At 65.5% G+C, this 26,220-nt stretch overlaps 8 protein-coding genes across 8 annotated transcripts in view; 4 read left to right on the top strand and 4 right to left on the bottom strand.

The window, feature by feature from the left end:
- Positions 1–34: 34 nt before the first annotated feature.
- PFL1_04166 (uncharacterized protein) lies at positions 35–2,536 on the bottom strand (the record flags this gene model as incomplete). The annotated part of the gene is made up of 1 exon (XM_007881690.1): positions 35–2,536. One exon carries the CDS (start codon positions 2,534–2,536, stop codon positions 35–37), a length of 2,502 nt encoding a protein of 833 aa, XP_007879881.1.
- Positions 2,537–3,572: 1,036 nt separating this feature from the next.
- Positions 3,573–7,203, top strand: PFL1_04165 (uncharacterized protein; the record flags this gene model as incomplete). Its single annotated transcript, XM_007881689.1, has 4 exons — positions 3,573–3,649; positions 3,778–4,005; positions 4,092–4,185; positions 4,276–7,203. 4 exons carry the CDS (start codon positions 3,573–3,575, stop codon positions 7,201–7,203), a joined length of 3,327 nt encoding a protein of 1,108 aa, XP_007879880.1.
- Positions 7,204–8,106: 903 nt separating this feature from the next.
- On the top strand, positions 8,107–8,598 carry PFL1_04164 (uncharacterized protein; the record flags this gene model as incomplete). The annotated part of the gene is made up of 2 exons (XM_007881688.1): positions 8,107–8,437; positions 8,549–8,598. 2 exons carry the CDS (start codon positions 8,107–8,109, stop codon positions 8,596–8,598), a joined length of 381 nt encoding a protein of 126 aa, XP_007879879.1.
- A 683-nt stretch (positions 8,599–9,281) lies between these two features.
- PFL1_04163 (uncharacterized protein) lies at positions 9,282–10,149 on the bottom strand (the record flags this gene model as incomplete). Its single annotated transcript, XM_007881687.1, has 3 exons — positions 9,282–9,415; positions 9,532–9,621; positions 9,714–10,149. 3 exons carry the CDS (start codon positions 10,147–10,149, stop codon positions 9,282–9,284), a joined length of 660 nt encoding a protein of 219 aa, XP_007879878.1.
- A 581-nt stretch (positions 10,150–10,730) lies between these two features.
- On the top strand, positions 10,731–11,483 carry PFL1_04162 (uncharacterized protein; the record flags this gene model as incomplete). Its single annotated transcript, XM_007881686.1, has 3 exons — positions 10,731–11,019; positions 11,141–11,367; positions 11,472–11,483. The coding sequence occupies 3 exons, from the start codon at positions 10,731–10,733 to the stop codon at positions 11,481–11,483; spliced, it is 528 nt and encodes a 175-aa protein (XP_007879877.1).
- A 1,039-nt stretch (positions 11,484–12,522) lies between these two features.
- Positions 12,523–13,591, bottom strand: PFL1_04161 (uncharacterized protein; the record flags this gene model as incomplete). Its single annotated transcript, XM_007881685.1, has 5 exons — positions 12,523–12,610; positions 12,728–12,879; positions 13,020–13,224; positions 13,387–13,439; positions 13,586–13,591. 5 exons carry the CDS (start codon positions 13,589–13,591, stop codon positions 12,523–12,525), a joined length of 504 nt encoding a protein of 167 aa, XP_007879876.1.
- Positions 13,592–14,425: 834 nt separating this feature from the next.
- On the bottom strand, positions 14,426–23,689 carry PFL1_04160 (uncharacterized protein; the record flags this gene model as incomplete). Its single annotated transcript, XM_007881684.1, has 3 exons — positions 14,426–14,717; positions 14,858–23,241; positions 23,366–23,689. 3 exons carry the CDS (start codon positions 23,687–23,689, stop codon positions 14,426–14,428), a joined length of 9,000 nt encoding a protein of 2,999 aa, XP_007879875.1.
- A 2,138-nt stretch (positions 23,690–25,827) lies between these two features.
- PFL1_04159 (uncharacterized protein) overlaps positions 25,828–26,220 on the top strand; it is a gene marked incomplete at both ends in the record, with an annotated part of 1,398 nt that continues 1,005 nt past the window's right edge. The window contains 2 exons of the mRNA XM_007881683.1: positions 25,828–25,836; positions 25,939–26,220. The exon at positions 25,939–26,220 is cut by the window's right edge and continues 1,005 nt beyond it. Coding sequence (XP_007879874.1) covers positions 25,828–25,836; positions 25,939–26,220 — 291 coding nt within the window. The remainder of the gene's footprint in view (positions 25,837–25,938) is intronic.

Here is a 26,220-nt window from a genome sequence, read left to right as displayed (position 1 = left end):
GAGGCAGGCAGGACAGCGGGCCGGGCGGGTCGGGTCACGTCGATCGCGGCTTCATCCGAGAGGCGAGCTTGCCGCTGGGACCGTCGGGCTTGCCCTTGTGCTTGTTCTTGTTCTTCTTCTTCTTGGCGCTGCCCGATGCATTGTTGGGCCCGTGACCGCCGCCCATCTGCGCCAGCGCGTAGGGCGACGCAGTCGGACCCCGCTTGGCGGCGAGGGCCACGGAGGACGCCGCCTTCTTCTGCAGCCGCTTTTGCTTCTTGGACAGCGGCACACGCTGCGCAGAGGCGGACGAGCCGTCGTCGTCGTCGTCGCTCGGCGCTTCCGACGACGCAAGGGCGAAGGCGGGCTTGCCGTTGGCCTTGGAGCCCACCAGGCTCTCGTACTCGTCGCGCGCCACCGCCGTGCCCAGCTCGTCGCCGTCCTCGTCGCCAAAGTCGAGCAACCCGTTGACCTTCTTGGCGCCAGAGCTAGAACCATAGAAGCTCGCCGCCGACTTGGGCTTCGAGGAGAGAAGCCCGTCGAGGGCTTTGCTCGACTTGGCGCTCGACGTCGTACGACCGGACGGACCGCCGTCGCTCTCCTGCTCCGAAGTTTCGCTGGCGCCGGAGGCGGCCGCCGTGTCCCTGCGCTGCTGCTTGGGCTTCTTCTTCTGCGGCTTGGCGAGTTCCGAGGTCTGCGAAGGCGATGACGCCGCTGACTTGGCTCTGGCTCGCAGCAGCTCTTGCCGCTGCTTGTCGGACAACCGCTGGAGCTTGGCAGCCATCGAGGACGCTGGCGGTGCTGCGCCCGAGTCGTCGTCGGACGAATCCGCGTCCGAGCTGTCCGGATCCCTCTCGTCGAGCTCCGACCGCGTCGACTGCTTGCGCTTCTTCGAAGACGCGCCCTCCTGCGCTCCGGGAAACCCCGGTGAGGCCTTGCCCTTGCCGCCGCCACCGACGCCGGCGGTGGCCGAGATTGCCTGCTCCAGCGCCTCCTTCTCCTCCCGCAGGTAGAAGAGGATGTAGGCGCTCGCATCGCCGATGGGGCCCTGGCGGTTCATCTCCGAGACGTGGCTGTCGTCCATGTGGGTCCACTTGCCCGATGGCGACTTGACGCTCGCCACGTAGTGGCCGCTGTTGGGCCCGGACCCGTAGTGGTGGACGACGGCATAGAGGCGATACCGCGCCGACCCGGAGCGGTCGGACATGTACGGGGCAATGTTGATCGAGTCCTCGAACGCAATCTGCCGCGAGATCTTGCCGCCAAAGATGGTGAAGCGCTTGAGGTGGATCGTCAGCGCAAGCGGCGCCTTTTCGATCGTGAACTGCTTGGTGGCGTCGACGCGGCGCTTGCAGCTGTCGCAGCGGTACTTTTCGCTTCCCGTCAGCCGGTCCTTGGCCACAAAGGCGCGGAAGGCGTCGCCGAGCGAGTTGATGCCCTTGCGCATGTCGAGGCTGAGGTCCATGATCGGGTCGAAGGTGTCGGAGTTGTGGTTGCAGTTGTGGCAGGTGACGCGGCTCCTCAGCTTGCCGCCAAATATCTTCTGGACAAACGTCGTCTGCCGGGCTGGGTCGTCGGGCTTGAAGCCCTTGGGAGCCCGCGACAGGCACGACTGCTGGATGGCCTCGAGCAGGAAGCGCATATACTCGTGCGCGTCCTCCTGCCTGCCCTGGCGAAGCGGCTTGGCGAACGCCTTGAGGTTGCGGTTGAACTCCTGGGGAGCGTTGACGTTGCGGGATCCCTGGAGCGATCGCTTGGCAAAGCTGTGGAGCGCAGCGACGGCGTCAAAGTTGACGTTGGGCTTGCCACCCCACTCGCCGTGGAGCGCCTCGAGCTCCTGGGTCAGCAGCGCGTAGGCAAGCGGCGGCGTGTGGACGAGCGCCTGCATGACGCTGTTCATGTAGCAGGTGTTGCCGTAGTTGGACAGGCCCGTGGCGGCCGGCCGCACCTTGCCGGGGAAGCGTAGCGAGATCTTGTACGGGTAGAAGTCGCGCGCCTGCTTCTTGGCCTTGGTCGGCGAGGCGGGGGCCAGGGAAGAGGGACCGGCTTCCGCGCTGGTGCCGTTGGCGCTTGTCGCCGAATGCGTGGGTCCGTTGCCGTTGAGCTTGGGCGACGAGGTGTGGAGCATCAGGGAGTCGGCGGAGGCCTTGCCGTTGGCCTTGGGCCTGGCCCCTGCCTCGTTTACGGGTACGATGCCCATCGACGAGTAGTCCTGGCCCTGCTTCTCGTTGGACTTGACGAAGCGGACCGGCTCGGCGAGGAGCGCGTGGAGCATGCCGCGCTGTTTCATGGTGGCCTGCAGCTCGCCGCCGTCGGCCGATCGGGAGACATCCTTGGACACCGAGGAGGTGGACTTGGTATGCTTGTGGGTGGGTGTCGCAGGGAGCGAGGATGCGGAGAAGCTGGCGGAGCGTTTGAGCTTGTCGCCGGAGAAGGACCGCGGGCTGGAGGACGAGTCCGGCTGTCTGTTGCCCTTCCGATGGTGGCCGGCAGCGTGAAAGTGGCGCGGCGAGGAGCCATTGGCCTGCTGTGCCGACCGTGCAGCGACCTGGGCCATTGCCGCGGAGGCGAAGCTGCGAGCGCGCGAGGTGACAAAGAGGCTAGGGATCTCGAGTCGAGCCGCCGCTGCTGCACGATACTTTGGCTCTTGTGTGCTCGTCGATCTCGTCGAGCTTGCTCTACGCAGGGGCAGAGACAAGACGCGTCCGAGGTGTTGCAAAAGAGAGGGTGATGCGACGCCGCCGTCGTTGGTCAGAGGTAGATGACGATGCGAGTCCTTGTTGCTGTCGTATGGAGAAGAGAGGTTAGAGGGTGGGTGGGCAAGCTTGACGAGCTGGACAGACAGAGGCAACCAAGGCCCAAGGCGAAAGGGGTCGCCGCTGCAGCACCACAACGCCGAACTAGACGGCCAGGCCCGCTGCTGGTCAGGCTAAGAGGGCGGGGCGAGGGGCCCAGGACGAAAACGAGAAAGAAACGAAAAAAAATTGGAGATTTTCGCTTGAATTTTTTTGGCAGCCCGCCCGCTGGCCGGGGCTGGGCTTGGCCTGGCCTGGCCACCGAACATCTCGCCCAAGACAGGCCAGGCCAGGCTTGGCCAGGCCCCTGGCCGTCCGGTCCTCTGGCCGGCGAGGGTGGCTGCATCATACCTCCACAAGAGGACGCGTGCTCGCCCAGTCGCCCTGAGAAGCTCGGGCCAGGCCAGTCCAGGCTAAGCGGGAGGCCGGCCAGCTAGGCTCGAGCGACATGCAGGGACCCCTGCCTGCCCTAGGACCGATGGGCCTCGGATCCCAACGTACTCACCAACCTAGGCCAGGCTTACCCTCTCTGCTCAACGACATCGACCTCGACCTCGATCCATTGTCACTCTTCTCTCCCGTCAGCGCCCACGTCTCGGCCTCCGCACCGCACCGGCAGCCTTCCGACGGGCAACCTCCTTCTGCTTTCGACGGCGCCAACGTCGGCTCTGTCCCGACAGAGAGCATCACTTCATAGATATCGCCGTGTTGAGGCCTCCCGAGGCCCTCTGATCCAACCAAAGGCTACGGCGGTCGTCTTGCCCGCCTAGATAGCCTCGGCAATCTCCCTAGCCAGCCATGGATGCCGCGTTGCAAAAGGCGCTGCTCAACAGCGTCTACGACAAGCGAAAGGCGGCCACCCTGGACCTGGAACGGTAAGTCGCGCCGATGGGCCGATGTGGCCCCGCTCCCGGCAAAGGCCGAGGCAAGCGCTGATCAGTATCTGCCCCCAATCCCCCCGGTCTCGGCCTCTGCCTCTCTTGCTCCGTCTCTGCCTCGCCAGGCAAGTGCGCGACTGCCTGGCTAGAGGAGATCGCGCTCGCGTCAACCTCATCGTACAGCAGCTCTGCTCGCTCCTCACGGCGTCGCCGCAGAATGTCAACGCGCGCAACGGCGGTCTCATCGGGCTGGCCGGCATCGGCATCGCCCTCGGCGTAGAGATTGCGCCGTACCTCGAGCAGATTGCCAAGCCCGTGCTCGAGTGCTTTGCCGACCCAGACAGCAAGATCCGGTGAGTGCCAAGCCGGCCCCGCCGACCGGACCGAACCCGGGCTGCCATCGCTGACTCTCTGCCCCCTGGCGTCTTGCCCTGCCCAGGTACTTTGCCTGCGAGAGCTTCTACAACATCGCCAAGGTGTGCAAGGGCGAGATCCTCGTCTACTTCAACGAGATCTTCGACTCGCTTTCCAAGGTGCGCCCCCGACGCTCGCGCCCCCCCTTGAGTCTGACGATGCGCTGACCGTCGACGCGCTCCTACATCCCTCGACTGCACTTACCGCAGCTCGCCGCTGACTCGGAGCTCTCGGTCAAGAACGGGGCCGAGCTGCTCGACCGGCTTCTCAAGGACGTCGTCTGCGAGGCCGCGCCACACTACGCCTCCCAGTATCAGGACATCGCCCTCATCCGCTCTCGACAGGATGCGGCCAGCGGCATAAGCGGAGGCACGGCCCAGCTCGACGTCGCCAGGGAAAAGGCGCACGGCCTCATCGCAGACGCCGAGGGGACGGCCGCCAACAAGGTCTTTTCCCTGGCCAGGTTCGTGCCGCTGCTGGCGGACCGTATATACGTCCTCAGCCCCTTTACGCGCAACTACCTCGTCAGCTGGATCACCGTACTCGACTCGGTGCCCGACCTCGAGCTGGTTAGCTACCTCCCCGCCTTTCTCGACGGTCTCCTCAAGTACCTGAGCGACCCTAACACGGATGTCCGCGTAGCCACAGCCAACGTCCTCGCCGACTTCCTCCGCGAGATCCGCGAAGCGGCAGAGGTCAATGCACTGCGCGCCGAGGCGGAGAAGAGACGGGCGGAAAGAGCGGCAAAGACGAGGCGGCAGGCTGAGGAGCGCAAGGCCACGGCGTCCGCAGACACGGGCACGACCAGCGCCTCGCAGGCGCCGGATCAGGACGCGCCGCAGGGGCAGCAGACCGAGGCCGTGGCTACAAGCGGGGACGGTCTAGGGACAGAGGCCGCCGGCGCCTGCGGGGAGGGCGAGGGCAGCGTGATCGACAAGGACGACGACGAGCTCGAAGAGGAAGACATCTGGGTCCACGGCCACGAGATCCGCATCGACTACGCCGCCATCATGGACATCCTGATCAACCACATCAGCTATCCCGACGAAGAGATCCAGGCGACCACGCTCCAGTGGATTGCCGAGCTGCTTCTTGTCGTCAAGGACGTCGTCGTGCCCTTCACGCCCCGATTGATCCCAGCCATCCTGCCGAGCCTGGCTCACCACAGCCCGGCCATCGCGGCTGCCGCCAACGCCACCAACGCCAACCTCGTCAGTGTCATCCAGCAGCTTCCTGCTCCTCCCGTTCCCCCGCCGCAGATCGTGCGGCCGCCGAGCTCCAACTCCGGCGATGTCCGCGAGCGGATCGGAAAGGATCGCGCGGCCAACAGCAGCCCGACGACGACGACCGCCGGGAAAGCTGCCGACAAGTCAATCGTCCCCAGCGCCTCGACGCCGGCCAGCCACACCGACACGGTAGCGCGGAGGCAGGCGCCTTCGTCGCAAGGTGCCGCCGGGCCATCGAACCTGCGGGACGCCTTTTCACCGCCAATCTCGCCGCGCAGCCGAGCCGCAACGCTGTCCTCGGAGCACGACAGCATCGCGGCCAGCCTTGCCAACGCGCGGATCGAAGAAGGCGCTGGCACGGCCACTCAGCTCGAAGCGCCAGCCTCCAAGTCGCGGTCGCGATCGCCGACCGTGGTGGACCGCGATCCCTTCGACTACCAGACCACGGTCAATGCACTGACGCTCCAGCTGCTCGACGAGCACGAAGAGACGCGAGTGACGGCACTCGAGTGGCTGCTGATGCTCCATCAGAAATGCCCGCGCAAGATCCTCTCGATGGATGACGGCACCTTTCCCGCGCTGCTCAAGACCCTGTCCGACCCGAGCGACGAGGTCATCCGCTGCGATCTGCGCCTTCTCGCCCAGATCAGCTCGGCATCCGAGGACTCGTACTTCCACGCCTTTATGGCCAACCTGCTCAGCCTGTTCAGCACCGACCGTCGGCTGCTCGAGACCCGCGGCAGCCTCATCATCCGCCAGCTCTGCGCCTCGCTGCACACCGAGAGGATCTTCCGCACGCTCGCCGAGATCCTCGAAAAGGACGAGGACCTCGAGTTTGCCAGCATCATGGTCCAGAACCTCAACGTCATCCTCATCACCTCGCCCGAGCTGGCCGACTTCCGCAAGCGCCTGCGCAACCTCGACTCGAGGGACGGCCAGACGCTGTTTGCCAGCATCTACCGCAGCTGGTGCCACAACGCCGTCGCCGCCTTCAGCCTCTGCCTGCTGGCCCAGGCCTACGAGCACGCCAGCAATCTTCTCGGCATCTTTGCCGAGCAGCTCGAGATCACCGTCAGCCTGCTGATCCAGATTGACAAGCTGGTCCAGCTACTCGAGTCGCCCATCTTTACCGCGCTGCGTCTTCAGCTGCTCGAGCCCGAAAAGCACCCGTATCTGTTCAAGTGCCTGTACGGCCTGCTGATGCTGCTGCCGCAGAGCTCGGCCTTTGTCACGCTCCGCAACCGGCTCAACGCCGTCAACGGCCTCGGCTTCCTGCACTCGGTGCCCCGATCGAGCTACGCCCAGACGATCCGCGGGCCGGGCAAGACAGCATCACGGGACGAGATCAAGTGGGCAGAGCTCCTCACCCACTTCAAGGTCACGCAGGCCCGGCACGAGCGCGCTCGACGGGCCGGCCTTGCAGGCGCCGGCGGTGGCGGCATCGGAGACAGCAACACCCACATGATTGGCCAATTAAACTCGGCGCTGTCCTCGGCAGGCGGCGGGGGCGGTGGCGCAGCCCCACTCCGCACGGGTGGCGGTACCGTGGGCGGGCGCAGGCGTGCGAGTCAGACCGTCCAAGGGTCCCTCAGCGGCGGGTCGTCGGCCAACGGCGGTGCCAGGTCTGGCTCGACGGCCGGCCCCAGCCCGTTCAACCCGGTAGGCCCGGGTGCAAGGAGCGCGGTCGCTGGGCGCTACCCGGGTAGCGGAGACGCTACCGCCAGTGGGAGCGGGGTGCCGGCGTCGACGTCGTCGCCATCGTTCTTCGGCATGCACCTATCGGGCAGTGCTGGCAACGCAGGCAATGCACGCTCCACGAGCCCTTCGAGCACGAGGCGGGCCGTCGGTGGACCGGGCGCCTCGTCGCTAGGCGGCGCGCGAACCGTCAGCCGGGGCTCCGGATATCGGTGATGATGGGCTCAATTGGTGTCTCTGGTGTGCCTGCATCCCGTCGACAGTATGAATGCTCAACGCAGTCGTGCGCCGGTCTCTCGCCATTCCCACCTCGACCGCGACGCTCACAATCTTGCTCAGCGGTAGCCCGAGTCGGTCTTTGACGGCGCGTCCAGGCGTCAACCGTCCCTGCCTTTCTCTGTAGACCTCATCGCCGCGCACCCGGACAGATATCCGGTCATCCCGGCACTCGATGTCGCAGCTCTGCTCCTCGTCCTTCCTCCCACATCTGGCCAAGCGGGCTGAGCCACGTCATGAGGCCGACGGCGGTAGTCCGGCCAATGATAGCAATGGGTCCACAGCGAGATTCTGACCGCTGGGCGGAATAAAGGGCGTCGAGAGAGGTCAACGCGCTAAGCCATCGGCTCGCCTCGTTCACCGTCCGGGTCCATCCTTCCCCACTCACGACGTCTGTACCTCGGTCCCCCCACTTGTCACGTAGGCCCCGAACGCCGACCCGGCCCGACACATGGCTACCCCTCGACGGTGGAAGCCCTGCCAGGTGCGATACCCGCTGGGTCGCTCTCTCTGCTCGACGGAATCTAACCCGCCCTATGGATGCAAACCCCACCTCGGGCAACCGTTCGACCTTTGGCCGGTCGATGCTTGACCGCTCGAGGTTTGAGCGCCCATCGCCTGAAACCGCTCAATGGTCGACAGCGCGCAACGTGTGAAGCCAGGCTTCTTGGCCATATAACGACCGTCTGGAAGCTCTCGTCTTCGCATTCCTTTGCCCTCATCTCAACAACTGTCTTCGCTCCTCGGAACGTTCTTCCGCTCCCAGCAACGGCATCAGCCTCGCAAAAACTCTCTCTGCCTCGATCCGATCTCCCTCCAAATCCCGCTCACACCTACTTCAAGATGAAGCTCTGCAACGCCCTCTCCCTCATCGCCACCGCGATCCTCTCCATCACCCTGTCAGCCGAGATGTGCACTGCGTCCTCCACGCTGAGCTACCGCGTGCCGGGCGTCGGCGACTTTGAGGTGACGACCGACGACAACAACGCGAGCCAGCTGTGCTTCTACACCCTCGGCGGCGCAAAGGCGCCGTGGCATCTCGGCTCGTCGATCGATGGGCCGCTGTTCCAGGACGTAACTATCAAGTGCGTCCCCGCCAACAAGAATGCCAAGACGGCCCGCGCCGTCGGCGAGCTCGAGAATGCGCACCGTAGAGTCGAGTACTATGTCTACAGTGAGCCATTCCGCCTCAGGCGGATCCCGCACCGGGAAGCAAAGCGGTCGGTGTATCAGAGCTGACCATTGCTACCGGACGTTCCATCGCTGCATGCGCGTGCCCTCACAGTCTACGGCGGCCAGCATGTGATTGGCGTGCTGCACAACGACAACTCCTGATTGACAGTCGTCGAGATTTCTGCGCCTGGTGCGACCCCTCCACCCCGATCTCTGTTTCGAGGCGCGCCCATGTGCATGTCTTCTGTCGTTGCATGTGTGCCATCCGCACTTGTTCGTTAGCGAGACTTGCTCAACAAGCACTCCTCTGTCCTTGGTGGTGCGCCTTCGTCTTGAAACAATTAGCACTGTCCACTGTCGGCTGCGAGAGAGCAGTGCGGCGGGCGAAGGTGGGTCAGCGTCGCCAAGCGACGCGCGAATCTCGCGATGCGGTCGCCTCGTGGTCTCGCAACGACCAGGCTTGCCTTTGCAACGCCTTGGAGCAGGGCTGGAGGCGGGGCAAGCGTGTGTGGGCGGCGCACATGGCCATCGCCTGGCGTCTCTTCCGTTCGAGATCCGAGGACGTCCAGTGACTTCTCGGCCTCGCGTCGTCTTCCGGGACATCCGGTAATAGAGCCGCGGGCTGTGTGCTGCCGCCCGTCCACTTCCATGCCTTCACAGGGCGAAGCTCATCTCGACCCGCAGCCTCCCCACCCGCTCCCTCGAGTGGCCCCGTAGAACCTTGTACATCGGCGAGCTGCAAACTAACACTCGTCCGCACGGGCGGAACTCATGACGCCCTTGGGCGCCTCGTACTTCCATGCAGCTTTACAACGACGAAGTGAGATTGCGCTCAGTCAGTGCGTCTAGACGATCTTGTCGGCGAGTTCCGGTAGCTGGTCGCCCGGGATAAAGTGCCGCTCCACGCCGTCCTCTGTGATGTCTGCCATGCGGATCGTGCCTCCGGACGAGCCGTCTCGTCGCATCGCCAGCGCCAGTGCTGCGCGGGTGGGTCGTGAGAGGGTGCCGTCCAGAGTGGAAAGAATGATGATCAGCCTCGTTGCGCTCAGCGCGATGGTCTGGCCGCAGGGTGGACAGGCCGAGGGGCGGACTCACCGTTCTTGACAAACTCGATCGTCTGCTCCTTGCCCCAGCCGGCCTTCCAGGTCGAGTCGCAGTATCCGTAAATGTACGTCGAGCCCGAGCCTGGCAAGCAGCGGAGTGAGAGTAGCGCGTCGAGGCGAGGGTCAGCATACCGTGGCGGGAGAGATCAATAACACAGCGCGAGAGAGACCCACCTCCAATCGCCCACGGCTGCTCGAAGACGCCGCCGCCGAGGGGGATGTTGAAGACCTTGCCGCCGTTCTTCTTGTCCCACCCTGCGACGATGATGCCTGCGCTGAGCCTGTCCTTGTTGCTGTAGACCATCTCCTGGAACATGTTTGCGGCGATGCGCACGTCGGGCTGCTCGGCCATGTTGACCGAGTACATTTCGAGATAGTAGGTGACGATGTCGGCGAGCGCCTGGGTGTCGGCGGCGGAGCCGGATCGGCAGCAGTAGATGCGGTCGGCGAGGTGGGTGAGCTTGTCGGTGACGCGGTTGGCGATGTAGGAGCCCATGGTGGTGCGCGAATCGGCGCCGATGATGACGCCCTTGTCGTAGGCGACGGCCATGATTGAGGTGCCGAGGTCGACCTCGCCCTCTTTGAGGTGCTGCACGTCGACGGGGTCCATGGTGCCGGGCTGGCTGGCTTTGGTGCGGTGGATGTGGTTGCGAGGTGTTGATGCAGTGCTGTGAGGACAGGATAGGACGGGAGTGCGTGCGAGACTCGTGCGGCGATGGCGGGCAAGTGTAGGGAGGTGCTGCGGGTGGTGGTGGCGGTGGTGGTTGTAGGTCGGTGTCGCGGAACAAGGCAAGGCACGGTTACGCGGCTCGAGCGAGAGAAGTCCAACAAAGTGGAGTGAGCGGTGGGCCATCATCAAGGGAAATCGGGCAGCCAAAGTGAGGGGTTCAGGCCAGCCAGGCCACGCAGCCTGCCCCACCCAGCCCAGGGTCGATCACGCAGGGTCAGGTCAGTCAAGACCAGGCCAGTCCAGGCCAGCTTCGCGCGGGCCACCACGCTCGCTGCCTTTTGTTGCAGGCGGGTCAGCCGGCAACCGCTCCAACCAACACCTGCCCCTCGCCACTTCGCCGCCACCACTCGACTATCCTGACCCGTCCCCGCCCTCACCCACAGCCTGCTCCCCGACAGCCCTTCCACCCGCCACTCCGTCCGCCCTCTCTCCCGGCCCTCCACCACACACAACTGCCAACCATGGGCCAGCAAGGCTCCCAGCTCCTCTCGGAGATTGAGCAAAATTCCAACTTCTCGTCAAAGGAGATCCAGCGCCTCAAGAAGCGCTTCATGAAGCTCGACCGCGACGGCTCCGGCTCCATCGACAAGGACGAATTCCTCCAGATCCCCGCAATCGCAAACAACCCATTAGCCCTCCGCATGATTGCCATCTTTGACGAAGACGGCGGCGGAACCGTCGACTTTCAGGAGTTTGTCGCCGGCCTCAGCGCCTTTAGCAACCAGGGCAGCCGCGAGGAAAAGCTGCGCTGTGAGTGGTCGCGGTCGTGGCCTTTGTCATGGTCGATCAGCCAGCCAGCCCAGCCCGAAACTGACGGCCGTGTCCCCCGCCCTCTTGCCACTTCCCACTTCCCCCTTCACCGCACCCCCAGTCGCGTTCAAGGTCTACGACATGGATCGCGACGGCCTCATCTCCAACGGCGAGCTCTTCCTTGTCCTCAAGATGATGGTTGGCAACAATCTCAAAGACCAGCAGCTCCAGCAGATTGTCGACAAGACCATCATGGAGGCCGACAAGAACGGCGACGGCAAGCTCGACTTTGAAGAGTTCCAGGAGATGGTCGCCAACACCGACGTCGCAAAGCAGCTCACCCTCGAGGTTCGTCGCCGTCGTGGCTCTGTCCAGCACTCAGTGCTTGCCCAGGCTATTGCTGACTTGACCTGCACCCGCGCCGTCTCTCCCCCACAATCTGACCGCATCAGGACCTCTTCTAACCTATCCGCCCCACGGCCCACCGCAACGGACGAATTGCTAATACCAGACACGACCGCGTTCCTGCTGCCACAAACACTGCCTCCTCGAACACTCGCGCTGGACCACGGCACAGCTTCAGCGTCCTGCGTACCGTGCTCGGACCCCGATGCGGCTTCGGTACTGTCCCGGCGCCCCTCGTACCCCGCGTCCCCGCATCCCCCTCCCCTTCAACTCCTTCGTGTACATACATGTTCCTCTCCATTCCTTTGTCTCCCCCCACTTTACGCCGCCGTGCACAGCATCCGGGATCCACCTGTATCGTATCCTCGCCCCTCACTCATCATCCAAGGGTCCCTCTGCAGCGCACCGCAGCAACCGCGTGACGGCCACCTCGGCTTCATCAGACCGGTCGGCTCAACGTATGACCGAAAACATTTTTGAGGATATATATGCAACCTCGAGCAGGCTGACATCAGCGGTCCAGTTAGCGCAGTTGGATCCTGGCCGTGTAGCTCAGTTGGTCAGAGCGTGACACTGTTATAAACGCGATGTCAAGGTCGTCGGTTCGAACCCGCCCATGGTCGATCTTTTTGCGCTCGATCCTCTCAGGCGTGCGGTCGCGCAATCTTTTGCTGTCGGAGGGTCTGGGATGTGGTGCGGTCGATGGTGTCGATGGCCCCTCGACGCCGAAGAGCGGGGGCGCTGTGGACGGCGTTGCGCAGACGTGCTGGTCGAACCACCTTGGCCGACGTGACGCACGAAACGGCTGCACACTCCTTCGGACGGGCAAACGGTCCTCGCATCCTGCAAGTCATGCCGACAGCCCGGCAGGCGGTCAGGCGGTCAGGCGGGCAGGCGGGCAGGCGGGCATGCGAACAGGCCGGGCACAGACACGAGGACAGGCGAGCAGGCGGCGAAAGGGAGGGCAGCTAGGAGTATGTGTGTCATTGCGGTCTCCTCCCAGGTATGCAGCGCCGCGGGTGGAACCACACAGGCACAAGAATCAGGATAGGATGACAGTGCGCGCATGCAGGGCAACGGGTCGGCCGAAGCGCCTGCTTAGATCTTCATCTCCTTGAGGCCGTCCTTCCAGAGAACGATGTAGGGCGTGACGCCGTCCTCGCGGTAGTTGAGGAGGGCAATCATGCTGGGCGGGAGCGGGGTGATGGGGGTTGTGGAAGTGCCATGATCAAAACAGTCAGCCGCAGCGCTCGGACTTCCTTGCTCCTGTATCCTGCTGGGCCGCCGGGCCGGGCTTACTCACCCTTCGGGGTCCATCGACTCGCCGGTGAAGAACTCCCAGTCGCCAAAGCTGCCGACAATCTTCTTGGCAAAGGCGGCGGCGCCCTTCTCAAAGGCGGGGACCCGCTCCGGGTTGGTCTGCTCGAGCTTGGCCTTGACGGCCTTCATGTAGCCCTGCGGAGAGCGAACGAGGGCACGGCGATTCCCAATTCCGGGCAGGATCGGAGGGCATCAAGAAACAGGACAGACGGCGGAGTCAGCGTCGGTCAGGCGCCGCGATGGCGCAAGGCGAGGCGGGGCAGGGCCGCACTCACCTTGAGGTATGTCAGGTAGCTCTTCTTGTCAAACGACGTCGACTGGAGGCGGAAGGTGTGGACAATGTTGATGACCTGCTCGGCGCCGTTCTCGAGCGCCTCGGCCTGCTCCTCGGCCGAGGGGTTGCCGCCAATGTCGACGTCGCCCTCCTGGACGACGATCTTGGCGGCGTCGACCTCGTAGACGATGTCGTCGACGAGCTTCCTGCGGGGTGGCAGGGCGGAATAAGTGGACGAGAATTCGTCGGTCAGCCAGACTGCACTCTCTCGAGACCTCGTCGTGGCTTCCATGCAGGAAAATGTTGGGGGTTCTCCCGGGCAATCTGCAGGCCCGCTGGACCAGGAGGGACATGCTGGCGTCACTCACATCTCGTAGCCGTCCGAGCACATCTCGTCGCCGGTGAGAACGTCAGTGTAGAGCTGTGTGACAGAGCCAAATTTGGAGGCGAGAGCAGAGCAGCACAGCAGCGGGGGCGAGATTAGCCGTCGGATCATTGTGGAATTCTCGCAGACAGCCGGCGTCGAGCCAGCGCGCAGGATGACGGCGACGACGAGCAGAAGCTCACCTTCATGGTGAAATGATTTTGTGTGGGTGGGGATGGATCAAGGGTGCGAAGAGGATGATGGGTGGATGGTGGTCGCGAGAAGAAAAAAAGGGTTCGCCCGCCCCTCCTCAGGCTGTCCGGGGGGGGCCAACACCACCACCGCCTCTGTGCCGCCTGCCTGCTGGCCGCCGACGACGACCGAGCAAACCCGCGCCGGCGCCCGCGCCCGCTCCCGCACCCGCACCCGCACCTCGACAGAGGGACACGAACGAGAGGCCTAGGGTTTGACGGGGTGTGGGCCAGCTTGGTCTGGGCCCTGCCTACCTGTGGTGGCCTGCCGGCCTTGAACTCAAATGCAGCAAGGCCCCAGCCCAGGCTAGAGGAAAAATTCAGAGAGGGCGAGGCAGGGCGGCAGCCCAGAGGCAGGCCGGGGGAAGAAGGAAAAAAAAGTTTGCTGGACCAAGCGCAGCTGCCCTCTCGGTTCCGGGCCTGGGCAGCGTGGACGTGCCAACGTGCCAACGTGCCGAGCCAGCGGGCAGGACAGGCAGGCCAGCTGAACGACGCGGCGGCCAGCAGCCCCGTCTGTCGTCTTCGTTCGTCGTTACGCTCGTTGCCTGCAGCGGCGCATCGATCGTAGCAAGTGATGGATCCCATGAGCAGCTTGCGCCGTGCAGAGCAGCAGCAGCAGAATAGTAGTCGGTATCGAGGGCGAAGGGAAAAAGAGGGGGAGAGGAGAGAGCAAGTGCGGCAGTGATACAGAAGCTTGTCTCGCCTGGTTCCCATCGCCATCGCCGTCACCGTCGCCGTGTCGTGTCTTCTTCCGCGTCTTTCCCTCCTCGTCCTGGCAAAACCCCCCTCGCCTCACGTCGTGCCGACGTCAATCAGGCCGGCCAGCAGCTGCGTCGACAGCTTGGCGAGCACCAGGCGCCGCCCTTCCTTGAGCGGGCTAAAGGCGCCGCACTCGAGCAGGCTCGCATAGCCGCTCTCCTCGAGGTAGGCGCCAGGGCCGCCCCGCTTGGCCGTCTCGTGGGCCTGGGCCGCAAACACGGGCTCCGAGACGGCCGTCTGGGCGATGCCGTGCACCGCATCGAGGATGGCCCCGTTCTGCGAGTTGACCGAGACCTCGCGCATCCCCGGCGCCAGCGAATCGTACCTGCGGCGGCGGCGAGGAGGAGCGTACGAGGACGTGCAAAGGAGGAAGGGACGGTAGCAACACGGTCAGTCGGTGGGGTTCGGAACGACACGGCGAGGAGCAAGCCTCGGCGTCGGTCGGGCCCGGCTCGGCACACTCACAGGATCGAGACAATGGCGGGCACCTCGCGCGCCGACTCCTCGAGGAAGCCGTAGAGGAGGAGGCGCTCGGCGTCGGACTCGGCGTGCTGGAGGAGCGAGGCGACGAGGGTGACGACGAGGAGCGCAATCTTGTTCTCGAGCACATCGACGTACTCGAACAGGCCGTTGTAGCCGGCGCGACGCGCCTCGACGGCCGCCTCGCACTGGGCGGCGCCGACGCCGGCGAGCTGCAGCAGCCGGCCAAACTCTTCGGGCTTGGTGGCGGTGGGCAGCAGGCCGATGAAGAATCCCAGCTGGCTGGCGTGGATCTGGCCGCCGAGCGACTTGGGTTCGCCCGCGGCGTCAAAGGCGCAGAAGCGGAGCATCGCCTGCATCAGCTCGGCGGTGGCCTCGCGCGTGCTCGGGTGGCGCAGGCCCTTGACCAGGAGCGCCGCCATGCCAAACGAAAAGTTGATCTCAAAGTCGACGCCCGTCTCGTCGTCGAGCTTGCACGCCGCCTCGCGGAACTCGAAGCGCGCGTCGAGCAGGTACGCGATGATCTCGGTGCGCTCGCGCGCCGGGATGCCGCGCTTGCAAACGCTCGTCACGGTGGCGTAGATGAGCTCGACGCCCGCCTTGAAGAGCGGCACGTGGCCGTACTGCACCATCGAGACGCCGAGCCAGAACATCTGCGGCAGGTAGCGCGAGCGGGTGGGGAGGATCTTGACGACCTTGCTGAGGCAGGTGACGATGCTGATCATGGGCGCGTCGTTGCTGCTCTGGGCCCACTCGCTGATGCTGCCGCGCAACGAGACGAGGATCTGGTAGAGGAGGTCGTCGTCGATCTCGCCCTGGGCCAGGCAGCCCAGCAGCACAAAGGCGCGGCTCTGGATGATGGGGTTGTACTGGAACGCGGTGCTGGTGACGAGGCTCGAGAGGCGCGCGCGCCAGCTGTTGGCGGCGTCGACGGTGGGCGCGGCCATCTCGGCGACCTCGTACATGATCGAGGCGAGGCGCTCGATGGCGTCGTTGTCGGGCGACTCGCGCACCACGTCGGCCGACGCGTTGAACGCGTGCGTCGTGGCCGCGGCGGCAGCAGGGGGCAGCCCAAACAGGCGGGCAAACTCGGGCTCGGCGAAGCGCTCGAGCAGGGCGCGCAGCCGGGCAACACCCTCGGGCGTGCGTGCGATCGACTCGTCGGGCCGCTTGGCCTCGCGGGCGTCTTCGGTGCAGAGCGAGTGGACCATGTTGACGGCGGTGCCGTAGATCGAGTAACGCGTGGCGTCGACGCCGTTGCCGGCGAGGAGGAGGATGACGTGGAGCAGCTCGGGCAGGTAGAGGAGCGCCTCGATGCCGCTGGTGAACGAGAGCATCATGTTCATGCGGGTCAGCGTGGCAATCTCCTTCCAGGCGGCGTTGTCGTGCAGCTTGGACACGGTCGGGTTCTGGGCCGTCTTGGCGATGGCGCGGCGCAGGCGGGCGAGGAGCTTCCCGCGCAGGTTGATCGAGGCAAACGACACCATCGTGTCCAGGATGGCCTCGAAGCGCGCCGTGTGGAGGCCCGAGTCCATGGCCGCCTCGGCAAACACCTCGAGAAAGACGGGGATCAGGTCGTCGAGCTTGCTGATCTGCGACCACACGCAGCGCTGCATGATGGCGTACATGTCGGGCTGCTTGGTCGTGATGCTGATGAGGCTGTTGAGGATCTCCTTGATCCGTTTCTGGTACTCGGCCTGCTGGTCGCGCGACGTGTGGGTAAACATGACCAGGTTGAGCAGCCAGGGCGACATGTAGTGCAGGCACATGGTCTTCTGGCTGGGCGAGGCGCGCTCGAAGCCGTCGAAAAACGACAGCAGGAACTCGAGCGTGACGCCAGGCGCGGCCGCGGCAAAGTCGCGGCTGAGCTCCGACACAAAGGCCATCGTGTTGGCGGGCAGCGCGAGCGCCTTTGAGCACAGCAGCCGCCGCCGCGCGCTGCTGGCGCCAAAGTTGAACGACGTGCTGAGGGCGCACAGCAGGTTGTAGGCGCTCAGCCGCAGCGCGTAGTCGTCGCTCGTGATGTTGAGCATGGCCATGTTGAGCAGCGTGCCCGGAACGTCGCTCGGCCGCACGGTGCGCTCGACCGACTTGGTGCTCTTGCCCTTGGACACGCGCGCCTTGGCCTGACGCAGCGCCTGGACAATCTCGGCGCGGTCCTGGCTGTTGAAGAGGAACGACATGCTGCCGTTGCGGCACGTGAGGAAGAACGTGTTGTCGTCGCCGCGCACCGAGACGGAGCGCACGTCGTCGACGTCCGACAGGTGGAAGACGTCGTTGAGGCACGCCGGCACGCCCGGCACCACCTCCTGCGCCTTGAGCGACGTGATCTGCAGGTGCTCGCCGCCGATGCGGAACCGGACCGGCGTCAGGCTGCGGTAGTACCACACCATGGTGATCTGGTCAAAGCTCAGCTCGGTGGGCGCCGTGAGGATCGACACCGTCTGCGGGTCGAGGGCCAGGTTGCGCCGGTCAATGTGGCCCTCGAGCTCGGCGATCGAGCTGCAAAAGTGCTGCGCCGACACGGGCACCAGTTTCGACCACGACTCGCCCCGCCCCGAAGCCGCGTCGCCGCCGCCGCCACCCGCCGACGACGACCCCGACGGCGAGCACCACGACCGGCAGTAGACCTTGGCGGCCGTGTTGACGTTGAGGACGTAGAGCTTGACGAGGTTGTTGATGACGCTGCGCGGCACCATCGAGCTAAAGTAGAGCATCCACTGCGGCGGCGTCATGTGCTCCTGTCCGCAGGCCGTCAGGTCGACGAGCATGTCAAACTGGCGGTTGCTGTAGTTTTCCAGCACCTGAAGCGAGTGGAGGATGAGCCCCTCAAAGTCGATGGTCTCGGCGGCCTGGTTGCGGAAGTTGTAGTAGAGCACCGGGCGCCCGGCCTTGGACGGCGGTCCCTCGTAGAAGACCGATCGGTAGAGCTCCTCGTCGATGTTGCGCCCGCTGTTGCGCCGCAGGAACTCCTGGAAGTTGCCGCCGCCAAACGCGAGGTCCGGCGGCTCGTCGATCTTGGGGTCGCCCGCCTCGGCGAGGGCGTGGCACAGCTCGTCGTAGGTCCGCTTGCCGTCGCGCAGCGGCGACTCGCCGGATCCGGAGCGCCGAGCCAGCAGCCGCCGGCCGCCCCTGTTGGTCCCCGCGCCCGCGCCTCCCTCGTCGTCGTCGACGAACTCGTCTTCCTCGTCGCCGTCGATGTCGTCGGCGGCCGGTGGTGCGGCGGCAGGGGCGGGTGCAGCATCGACCCGGGCCAGCAGGTCCTTGCCGATCTTGTCGACATTGTCAAAGAGGAACCTGTGCAACACCGCCTGATCGTGCTGGTTGACGCCGTAGCCGTAGGGGTGGATGCCGTGGCCGAGCGGCTGGTCGGCGGCGAACAGGCGGTCCGGGTCGGTCCGCGCGTCCGAGACCTGGTCGAGGAAGGCCGTCACCTTCCACACGTTGTTCTTGAGGAAGTCGTTGAGCAGCGTCATGAAGGGCTCCTTGTGGCTGGGGAAGAGGTTGTTGCTGGCGAGCGTGACGAGGATCTTGCTGATTAGGAGCAGGCCGCGGCGCAGCTCCTTGCCCGGGCCGGTGAGGTTGATGTCGATGATCTGGGGCGCGACGACGGCGGGGCTGATGAAGCGCAGGAAGATGAGGCCACCGACGCCTTGGTAGCGCGAGGCGGGGAAGCGCTCGTCCATCAGGTGGCGGATGTGGCGGCACAACTCGCGCAGCACCGCGGGCACGCGGTGGGCCGACGAGCAGATGGCGTCGATAAAGGCCTGCGCCATCTCCTCGAGCCGGGCCTGGTTGCGGTGGGCGCTCTCGCCCGGCTCGAGGCGCGTCGGGTCGATCTCAAACGACCAGCCCTTGGGCTTCTCGGCCATCTGCGAGATGAGCGGCGCCATGATGGAGCGGAGGTACTCGTAGCCGTGGGTGCGCGCAAACGTCGAGAGCAGGTGGGTGCGGAACGAGTTGCTGCGGAACACCATCTCCTCGGTCGTCGTCATCTGGATCTCCTCGGCCAGCGCCGCCTTGAGGAAGCGGATGATGCCGCCCTGCGAGTCAAAGATGCTCAGCAGGACCGTGTCGAGCTGCTCGACGTCCCAGCCGCGGCAGACCTGGCAGATGGACAGCGCCAGCTGCAGGTCGCGCCCGCACACGAGCTCCACCAGCCGGCTCTGCCGGTGCTTGGCGCCGAGCCGCTCGAGCTCGTCAAAGGCAGTGCCCTGGTTGAGCACGTTGGTCATGATCTGCATGAAGGCCGTGCGGATCCGCGTGTCCTCGTGATAGGCCAGCGGCAGCGAGCTGTGCAGGCCGCTGTCGATGTTGGACGCCAGCAGGTTCGACAGCGCCAGGATGGCCGACTCGCGCAGCGGGCCGAAGCTCCGCCCAGCATCCTTGCCGGTGTTGCGCCCCGCTGTCGTCGCAGCCGCAGATGCCGACGACGCGGCGCCGTAGCCTCCCTTGTGCTGCTGCTGCTGATTCTGCTGGTGTTGCTGCTGCTGCTGCTGCTGCTGCTGTTGTTGTTGTTGCTGCTGCTGGATGCTCCGCTCGTTGGCGGCCGCCTCCGAGATCCTGGCACGGTTGAGGATCTTGATAAAGTAGTTGAAGTAGAGCGAGAACTGGCGGGTCCTTGCCCACTCGACCTTGTCGTCGAGCAGCAGCGCATCGTCGGCCAGCAGCAGTGGCAGGCGGTCGAGGAAGATCGAGATGCACTTGAGGCACGACACGTCGAGCTCGCGCTGCAGCCGTTCGAGCTTGTCCAGGACAGGCATGTCGTCGGCCGGGTCCGAGGTCCAGGTGGTGAGAGCCTGGAAGAGGCGGTTGCGCACGCGCAATTCATTGGTGAAGGCAAAGTGGGCCTTGCGCTTCATCAGCGCCTCGCACATCTGGCACATCGACACCTTGATCCTCAGCGCCTGCTCGCCGCGGCCGAGCGAGTTGGCGTACTCGACGTAGAGCACCATGAGCGAGCCGATGTCGACGCTCGACGCCGTCCCCTCGACGCTGCCGCCACCGCTTCCGCCGCCCACGCCAGCGTCCGACATGCGGCCGAGCACCATCGACACGACACCGATGCTCTGTTCGACGAAGACGGTGTACATGTCGGCCGTCTTTGGGTAGCCGGTGTCCTTATCGAAAAAGTCGCTCAGCACGGCGTGGATCTGGCGGAGCAGGATGTCGTTGAGGCGGTGCCCGAGGTCGAGGCCGAGCGTCTCCTTTGCCTTTTCGCGCACCCACAGCGAGTCCGAGACGAGCAGGTCGACCATCTCCTGGAGGAAGCGCTCGATGAGCGGCGCCGGCTGCTCGTTGTCGGCGAGCCGCGGCAGCAGCCTGGCCACGTCGTCGGCCGCCCCGCCCGACAGGACCGCCTCGTCGCCGATGCACGCGCCCCCAAACGCGCACAGGAAGCCGGCGAAGTTGTGCCACTGCGCCGCCTTTTCCTGGGCCGAGTCGCCGCTGTCGTCGGCGATGGGCCGCGCCACGACCTGGGTCAGCGCCGCCCACCGCCGGTAGGCCTGCTTCCACGCGATCCAGCTGGCCAGCGACGGCGTCCGGATGTCGCGCAGCAGCGACCGGATGCGTTTCTGCTGCGCGATGCGCCCGGTCTGGACAAACGTGGGATCGGCCAGCTCCGAGAAGAAACGGTCCCACTCGGCGACGTCCGGCCGCGCCTCGCCGGCGCCGGGCCCAAGGTGGCGCGAGCGGCGCAGGTCGGCGTGGACGCCGGCACACTGCATGGCCGCCGAGCAGACGTCGGTGTCGCTCGAGCAGATCGTCAGCAGCAGCGCGATCTCGAGCACCACGGTCGGCGTGCCGGCCGTCGCCGGCAGCTTGCCCGCGGCCACGACACCGCCCGCGCCGCCCTCGGCGCCCGCCGGCTCGACAAAGCCGTTGAAGAGCTTGAGCTGCCGCATGATGCCGAGCTTGAGGTAGTCGAGGCTGGGACGCTGGCTCGAGGTGCCTTCGCTGAAGATGAGGCGCTCGCCGATCAGCTGCATGATGCACGGCGCACACGAGCGCCACGACTCGACGGCGTGGCGGAGGAAGCGGGCGAGCGACTCGTCGGAAGAGGCGGTGTCGAAGAGGTGCGAGAGGATCGAGCCGGCGCTGGTGCGGTACGCGACGTAATTGTGCGGCGTGTCGAGGAGCACGGCAATGGTGTAGATGAGCGAGAGGACGCTGTCGACCTGGAGCGAGGCGCGCAGCGCCTTTTCGCGGTCAAACGGCGCCGAGCCGCACAGGGTCTGGATCGACGTCGAGTGCTCGAAGCTGAGGCCGTGCGAGGCCGCCTTGATGTCAAACAGCCACAGCTGCAGGATGGCCTGCAGCAGTTCGTGGCGCCCAGCGCCCTCGTCGATGCTGACGGCCCCCGTGCGGTTGAAGGCGGCTGCGGTCCGCGACGCGGTGCGCTTGTCGCCCTTGATCGACGATGCCGAGCCCGCCGTCGCCGCATCGCGGCCGCCGTCATTGCGCGGCAGGCGGTAGACCATGTCCTTGAACGTGTTGCGGAGCACGCGGCCGATCTGAGGGTAGAGCAGGCTCACGTCGGGGCTCCACGGCAGCCGGTCGCGTTCGCTGGCCATGAGCACGCACGCCTTGACCAGCGCCACCTTGAACGCCGCCGGGCTGCTGTCGGCCATGCAGATGGGCACCAGCTCGCGCATCGCCTTGGACGGGTCGAGGCGGTAGATGGCGACGAAAAAGTCAATCATGAGGGCGATCTCGACCTGCTTGCTCGAGTTGACCAGCGGCCTCTGCGGGTCGAAGAGCTTGTCCTTGAGGTCGGCTTCAAAGTCGGGCACCAGCAGCCGGAGGCCCGTGTCGGAGCGCGGCGTGCACGCGGCCGCCTTGCAGATGTCGACGCAGCAGAGGGCGACAATGTCGCCCAGCTTGCTGTTCTTGGCGTTCTTGCGCAGCGTCTCGAGGAAGTTGAGCTTCTTGGGCAGGCTGCCGCCGCCCTTGCGCCCCTCGCCCACCACGGCCTTGCCGATCACGTCCGGGCACAGGATGAGGAGCGTCGTCAGCAGCGGCCAGAAGGCGAGCTTCTTGCGCGTCGACTCGGCCAGGCTGAGCACCTGGTCAAACAGGACGTCGGGCCCGCCCTCGAGGCGGCGGCTCGACAGCGAGAGATTGGAAAATTCGAGCGGGTGGTACTGGATCCACGACCAGACGGCGCGGCGCAGCACGAGCGCGACCGTGTACTGCGCCGGCCGCTTGAGGTGGAGGAACGACGTGCAGAGCTCCTGGACCACGTTGGAGAGGCGGACGCGGTGGAGATTGGAGCACTCGAGCAGGCGCAGCTCGATCGTGTTGGGCGACTCCTCGGCGGTGGAGCTGAGGTAGGCCAGCCGGTTGCGGAAGCGTGCAAACACGACGACCCAGTTGCTCGCGCTGAGGTAGAAGACGACCTGGCTCGCCATGCGGTAGACTGCGGTGCAGAGGTAGCTGGCGTTGTCGAAGCTCTCGCCTTCGCGGTCGAGCGTCATGGTCGACTGCCACGAGTCCGGGTTGAAGCGCGGGACACCCTCGCGCCGCGCCGACTCGCCGATCCGCGCGCCGCTGACGCCGCCGCGGTGCTCGGGCAGGTCGAACGGCGAGCGCGTCGGCGGAAAAGCCGGGTAGAGGATAAAGAGGCTGGACCCGTTGGCCAGCGCCAGCGAGCTCGGCGTGAAGATCTCGGGCGTCTTTTCATGGATCGACGCATGGTCCGAGTCCTTGGCATCGCCGTCGTCTCGACCGGAGCGACCGTAGCTCTTGGTGCTCGAGAAGCTCGTCGTCTGGCCGCGCATGTCGAGCTCCCGCAGCGAGCGCTCCGAGGGCATCGACCGGCCGCCGTGTGAGTCGCCTTTGCCTCCGACGCCGCCACCACCACTCCCGCCCCCGCTGCTGCCCTTGGACGACGACGAGGAAGGGTCCTGGCCGTCGAGGGCGCCGAGATGCACGGCCTCCTCGCGCGCCGCCGTCTGCTTGATAAAGGTGGTCATGACGCTGAGCACGTACTTGGCCTGGGTGTCGTCCATCGGCGGCGGATCGCGCCAGCCCTGGGGCAGCGACGACGTCGGATCCTGCTGCTGAAGGCCCGCCTGCGGCGCCGGTGGGCTGTCGCGGCACGAGCACCGCCAGTGGTGAATCATGCACGACACCAGGACCTTGAGCATGAAGAGGTGCGACTGCAGCAGCGCCACCGACAGCTTCTCGTCGGCGCCGGCGCCGCCCTGCTGACCGCTGGAGCGGTTGAGGCCCTCGAGTGCGGCCAGCAGCTCACGGATGACGGCGAAGAGCTGGAAGCGACTGAAGCCGACCAACGTCGCTACGCTCGCCCGCACCAGCTCGTCCTCCCTCAGTGCCGAGAGGCGCCATCCCGAGTTGCATGGCAGCTGCAGTAGGGCGAGCGGAGCCAGGGTTTGAAAGCGGGGCGGAACACAACAAGGGCTATACTTTAGCGTCGCGTCTGCCTCTCGGTCCAAGAGCGCCGCCGGGCAGGCTTCAAACGGGACTCACGCGATTGACGAGCCTCTGCACCACACTCGCAATCAGGACCTGACTCGAGCTGGAACCCTCTGCAATGTTGAACCCACCAGACCCGCCGCCGACTGCGGGTGAAGGTTGCGGGCGGTCTGGCAGCGCGGTGCTGTGGGACGAGGGGGTGTTGTTGGCGTAGGCCAGCGACATGGAGCTGTCGTGGGAGGTGATGCCGAGGTAGGGGTAGCCGGTGGCGCTCGAAATCGAGCTCTGAGTGCCATGCGAGTAGTTTGGCTCAGAGGGGCCGCCGATGCCGTCGCCACCGGCGCCCCCGCTGGAGACGGAGCCAAATGAGGTCGTCATCTGCGACGAGCTGCCGGATCAGGGAGATGCAGGGCCATGCAACGAGTCGGCGGCGAGGGATGCGGCGGCGGAAGCTGGGTAGTGAAGAGTAGGGCGCTCGCAGTCGAATCGAGGCGAGACGAGACGAGACGGGTGAGGGCTAGCGACCGCTTGCTTCGTCCAGCCGTAGCTGTGCTGGTGTCGTGAGGCGTGGTTCGTGATCGAGTGAGCCCTTGTTCGGAACAGGGAGGAGAGGAGGGGCGTGGTGTGATTGCCGTTGGTTCCCAGTGGCCGGCGAGAGCGGTAGCGAGCCTGTTCAGAAGATGCGATGCGACAAGAGAGGCCCTGACGGGGCGGGCCTGTCCACGTCGGGCCTGGGAGCCAGCCGTTGCAGACGAGAAGCGACGTTGACGGAACGGTGAGCGATAGGCAAGGAGGCTCAGATGCAGATCGGACTCAGGCAGACGGGGGCCAGCGGGCGAGGTCGATCCGTTCTCGGTGTATGAAGCTATCGAGCACGACAAACGGGCCCCGTGTTCCCTCGTCAGGCTAGGTCGAAGAAGGCAGCCGGGCGAGTCGAGTCGAGTCGAGTCGAGCCGAGTCGAGGACCCACCAAAGGGATGGCGGTAGCTGGGATGCCACGAGGAGAAAAGAAAACGAAGAGAGAGGCGGCAACGCCGTCGACCGGGGTTGAGAGGTGACGAGGGGGCAGCGGGCGGCGAAGGGGGTGTGATGTTAGAAGAGAAAGACGAGGTGCTTCGGTTCGAGGTCAAAGCCGTCGGTTGGCCCGGGATGGTCTGGCCTGGCCCGGCTGCTGCTTGCCTCCTGCTTGGCTTGTCCAGTCGAGTCGAGTCGTGTCCAGCCTGGCGGGACCGACCGACCGACCGTACCGACTTTCCTGCCTGCGTGCCTGCCCGTGGGCGTCTGCCTGCTCCAGCGAGCAAGCGAGACGAGAAGGCGCCGCCCACACGCACCCTGCACGCCTTTCTCTCGCTTGCCCTGCTTGCTGCCTGCCTGCCTCGCCGGGTCCAGCCAGGGCACGAGGCCCAGGCCCAGGCCCAGGGTCAACCCCACGCCTGCGATAATTTAGAGCCTTGCGTGACAGAAACGAAAATCCGAAATCCAAAAGTCCCCAACTTGGGGCCCTTTGTGCCTGGCCAGGCCAGGCCAACCCAGCAAGCTGGCCAAAACCCAAACGCAGGAGGGCGGCCGTCACGCAAAAGTCGGGCGACACCGCTTTTTCAACGTGCCTCCCACCGCCCGCCGTCCATCGACGACGTCCACTCTGCCATCTGCCCCCAGCTGGCTGTGTTGTCAGACAGATGAAAGCCAGGAAGAGGGTCTGGACCGATGCAGCCGCCGTCATCCTCCACGGCTCTTCATGACGGGCAGACGAGACTAGACAAGACGAGAGACCGAAGAGGACCGGACGTCGGGGTTCGTGGAGCAAGGTGGCGGATCCGGCCAGCCAGCGCACAATCTGACCAAGCGCCACGAGTCCGGAGCGTGCTGCGAGAGCAGGTCCGCACAGGAGTAAGTGCAGTGTGCCAGACCGCTGCCTCGCAGGCTACATGCTTGGGTCCAAGCGGATCAGAGATGAAAACGAGACATCGGTGCGCAGCGCCAGTCCATCTGCCCGCTTTGGCGGAAAACAACAACGCTGGCGGTACGAACATAGATCTGCTGCTGCGCTCTGCGCTGTGCCGTGCTGATCACGATGGTCAAAGAGAGAGAAAGAGAGAGAAAGGAGAGAAAGGAGATGCTGGCGACGCTCAAGGGCGGGGAAAGGCGGCAAAGGACGGCACCGAGCGTCGTCGCGCGTCGCACCTGTCACGCCCCTCGTCACGGCACGGCACGGCGACGAGGGGCCTGACAGGTGGTGAGCTCGGGCCTCAACCCAGTCTGACCTGCCCTGACACACCCTGCTCCTGCCATTCCAAGCATGTGCGTCTCCTCCTTCCCCTACCTTGCCTGCTTCTCCTCCTCCCACGACCTGCGTCCTTGCCCGCCCCCGCCACCTCGTCCTCCTACCCATCTTCTCTTGGCCACTCTCCTTTGATCCACCTCCAATCTATTCTCTCCATCTTCGACCCGCATCAGCGACAATGCTTCGCACGCCCTCGCGAGGATGGCTCCTCGCCTGCACCCTCGCAGGCCCTATGGTGCTGGTAGCCCGCCTCGGCAGCGGCAGCTCCAACCACGCACCCTCCGCCGCCGCCGCCGCCGCCGTCGCCTCGGCCGGACTTCACACCTCCTCGCGCTCTCGCCAGGCAGGAGCGCGAGGCATGCTCGACGAGCTCAGCGATGCGCGCCAGAAGCTAAACACGGGTCGGCAGCTGGCCGTCGCTCGCCCGCCGTCATCGTCGGTGCCAGAGCAGCGGAAAACCCAGACGCAAGCCGAGCTGGAGACGGGTCCGTCATCGTCTACAGTGGAGCTGGCGCCGCGGCCACCGTCGCTGCCGCTCGCGAGCTGCTCGCGCATGGCCCCGGTGCCGGCTTTCGAGCTCCTCGCGGCGCGGGCGCGCGAGCAGGTCCACCAGGCCGCGGCGAGG

The sequence above is a fragment of the Pseudozyma flocculosa genome (assembly GCF_000417875.1).
Source record: "Pseudozyma flocculosa PF-1 unplaced genomic scaffold scaffold00013, whole genome shotgun sequence".
NCBI lineage: Eukaryota > Fungi > Basidiomycota > Ustilaginomycetes > Ustilaginales > Ustilaginaceae > Pseudozyma > Pseudozyma flocculosa.
Note: the sequence above shows the minus strand (reverse complement) of the source record. Positions and strands in the feature narration are given on the sequence as shown.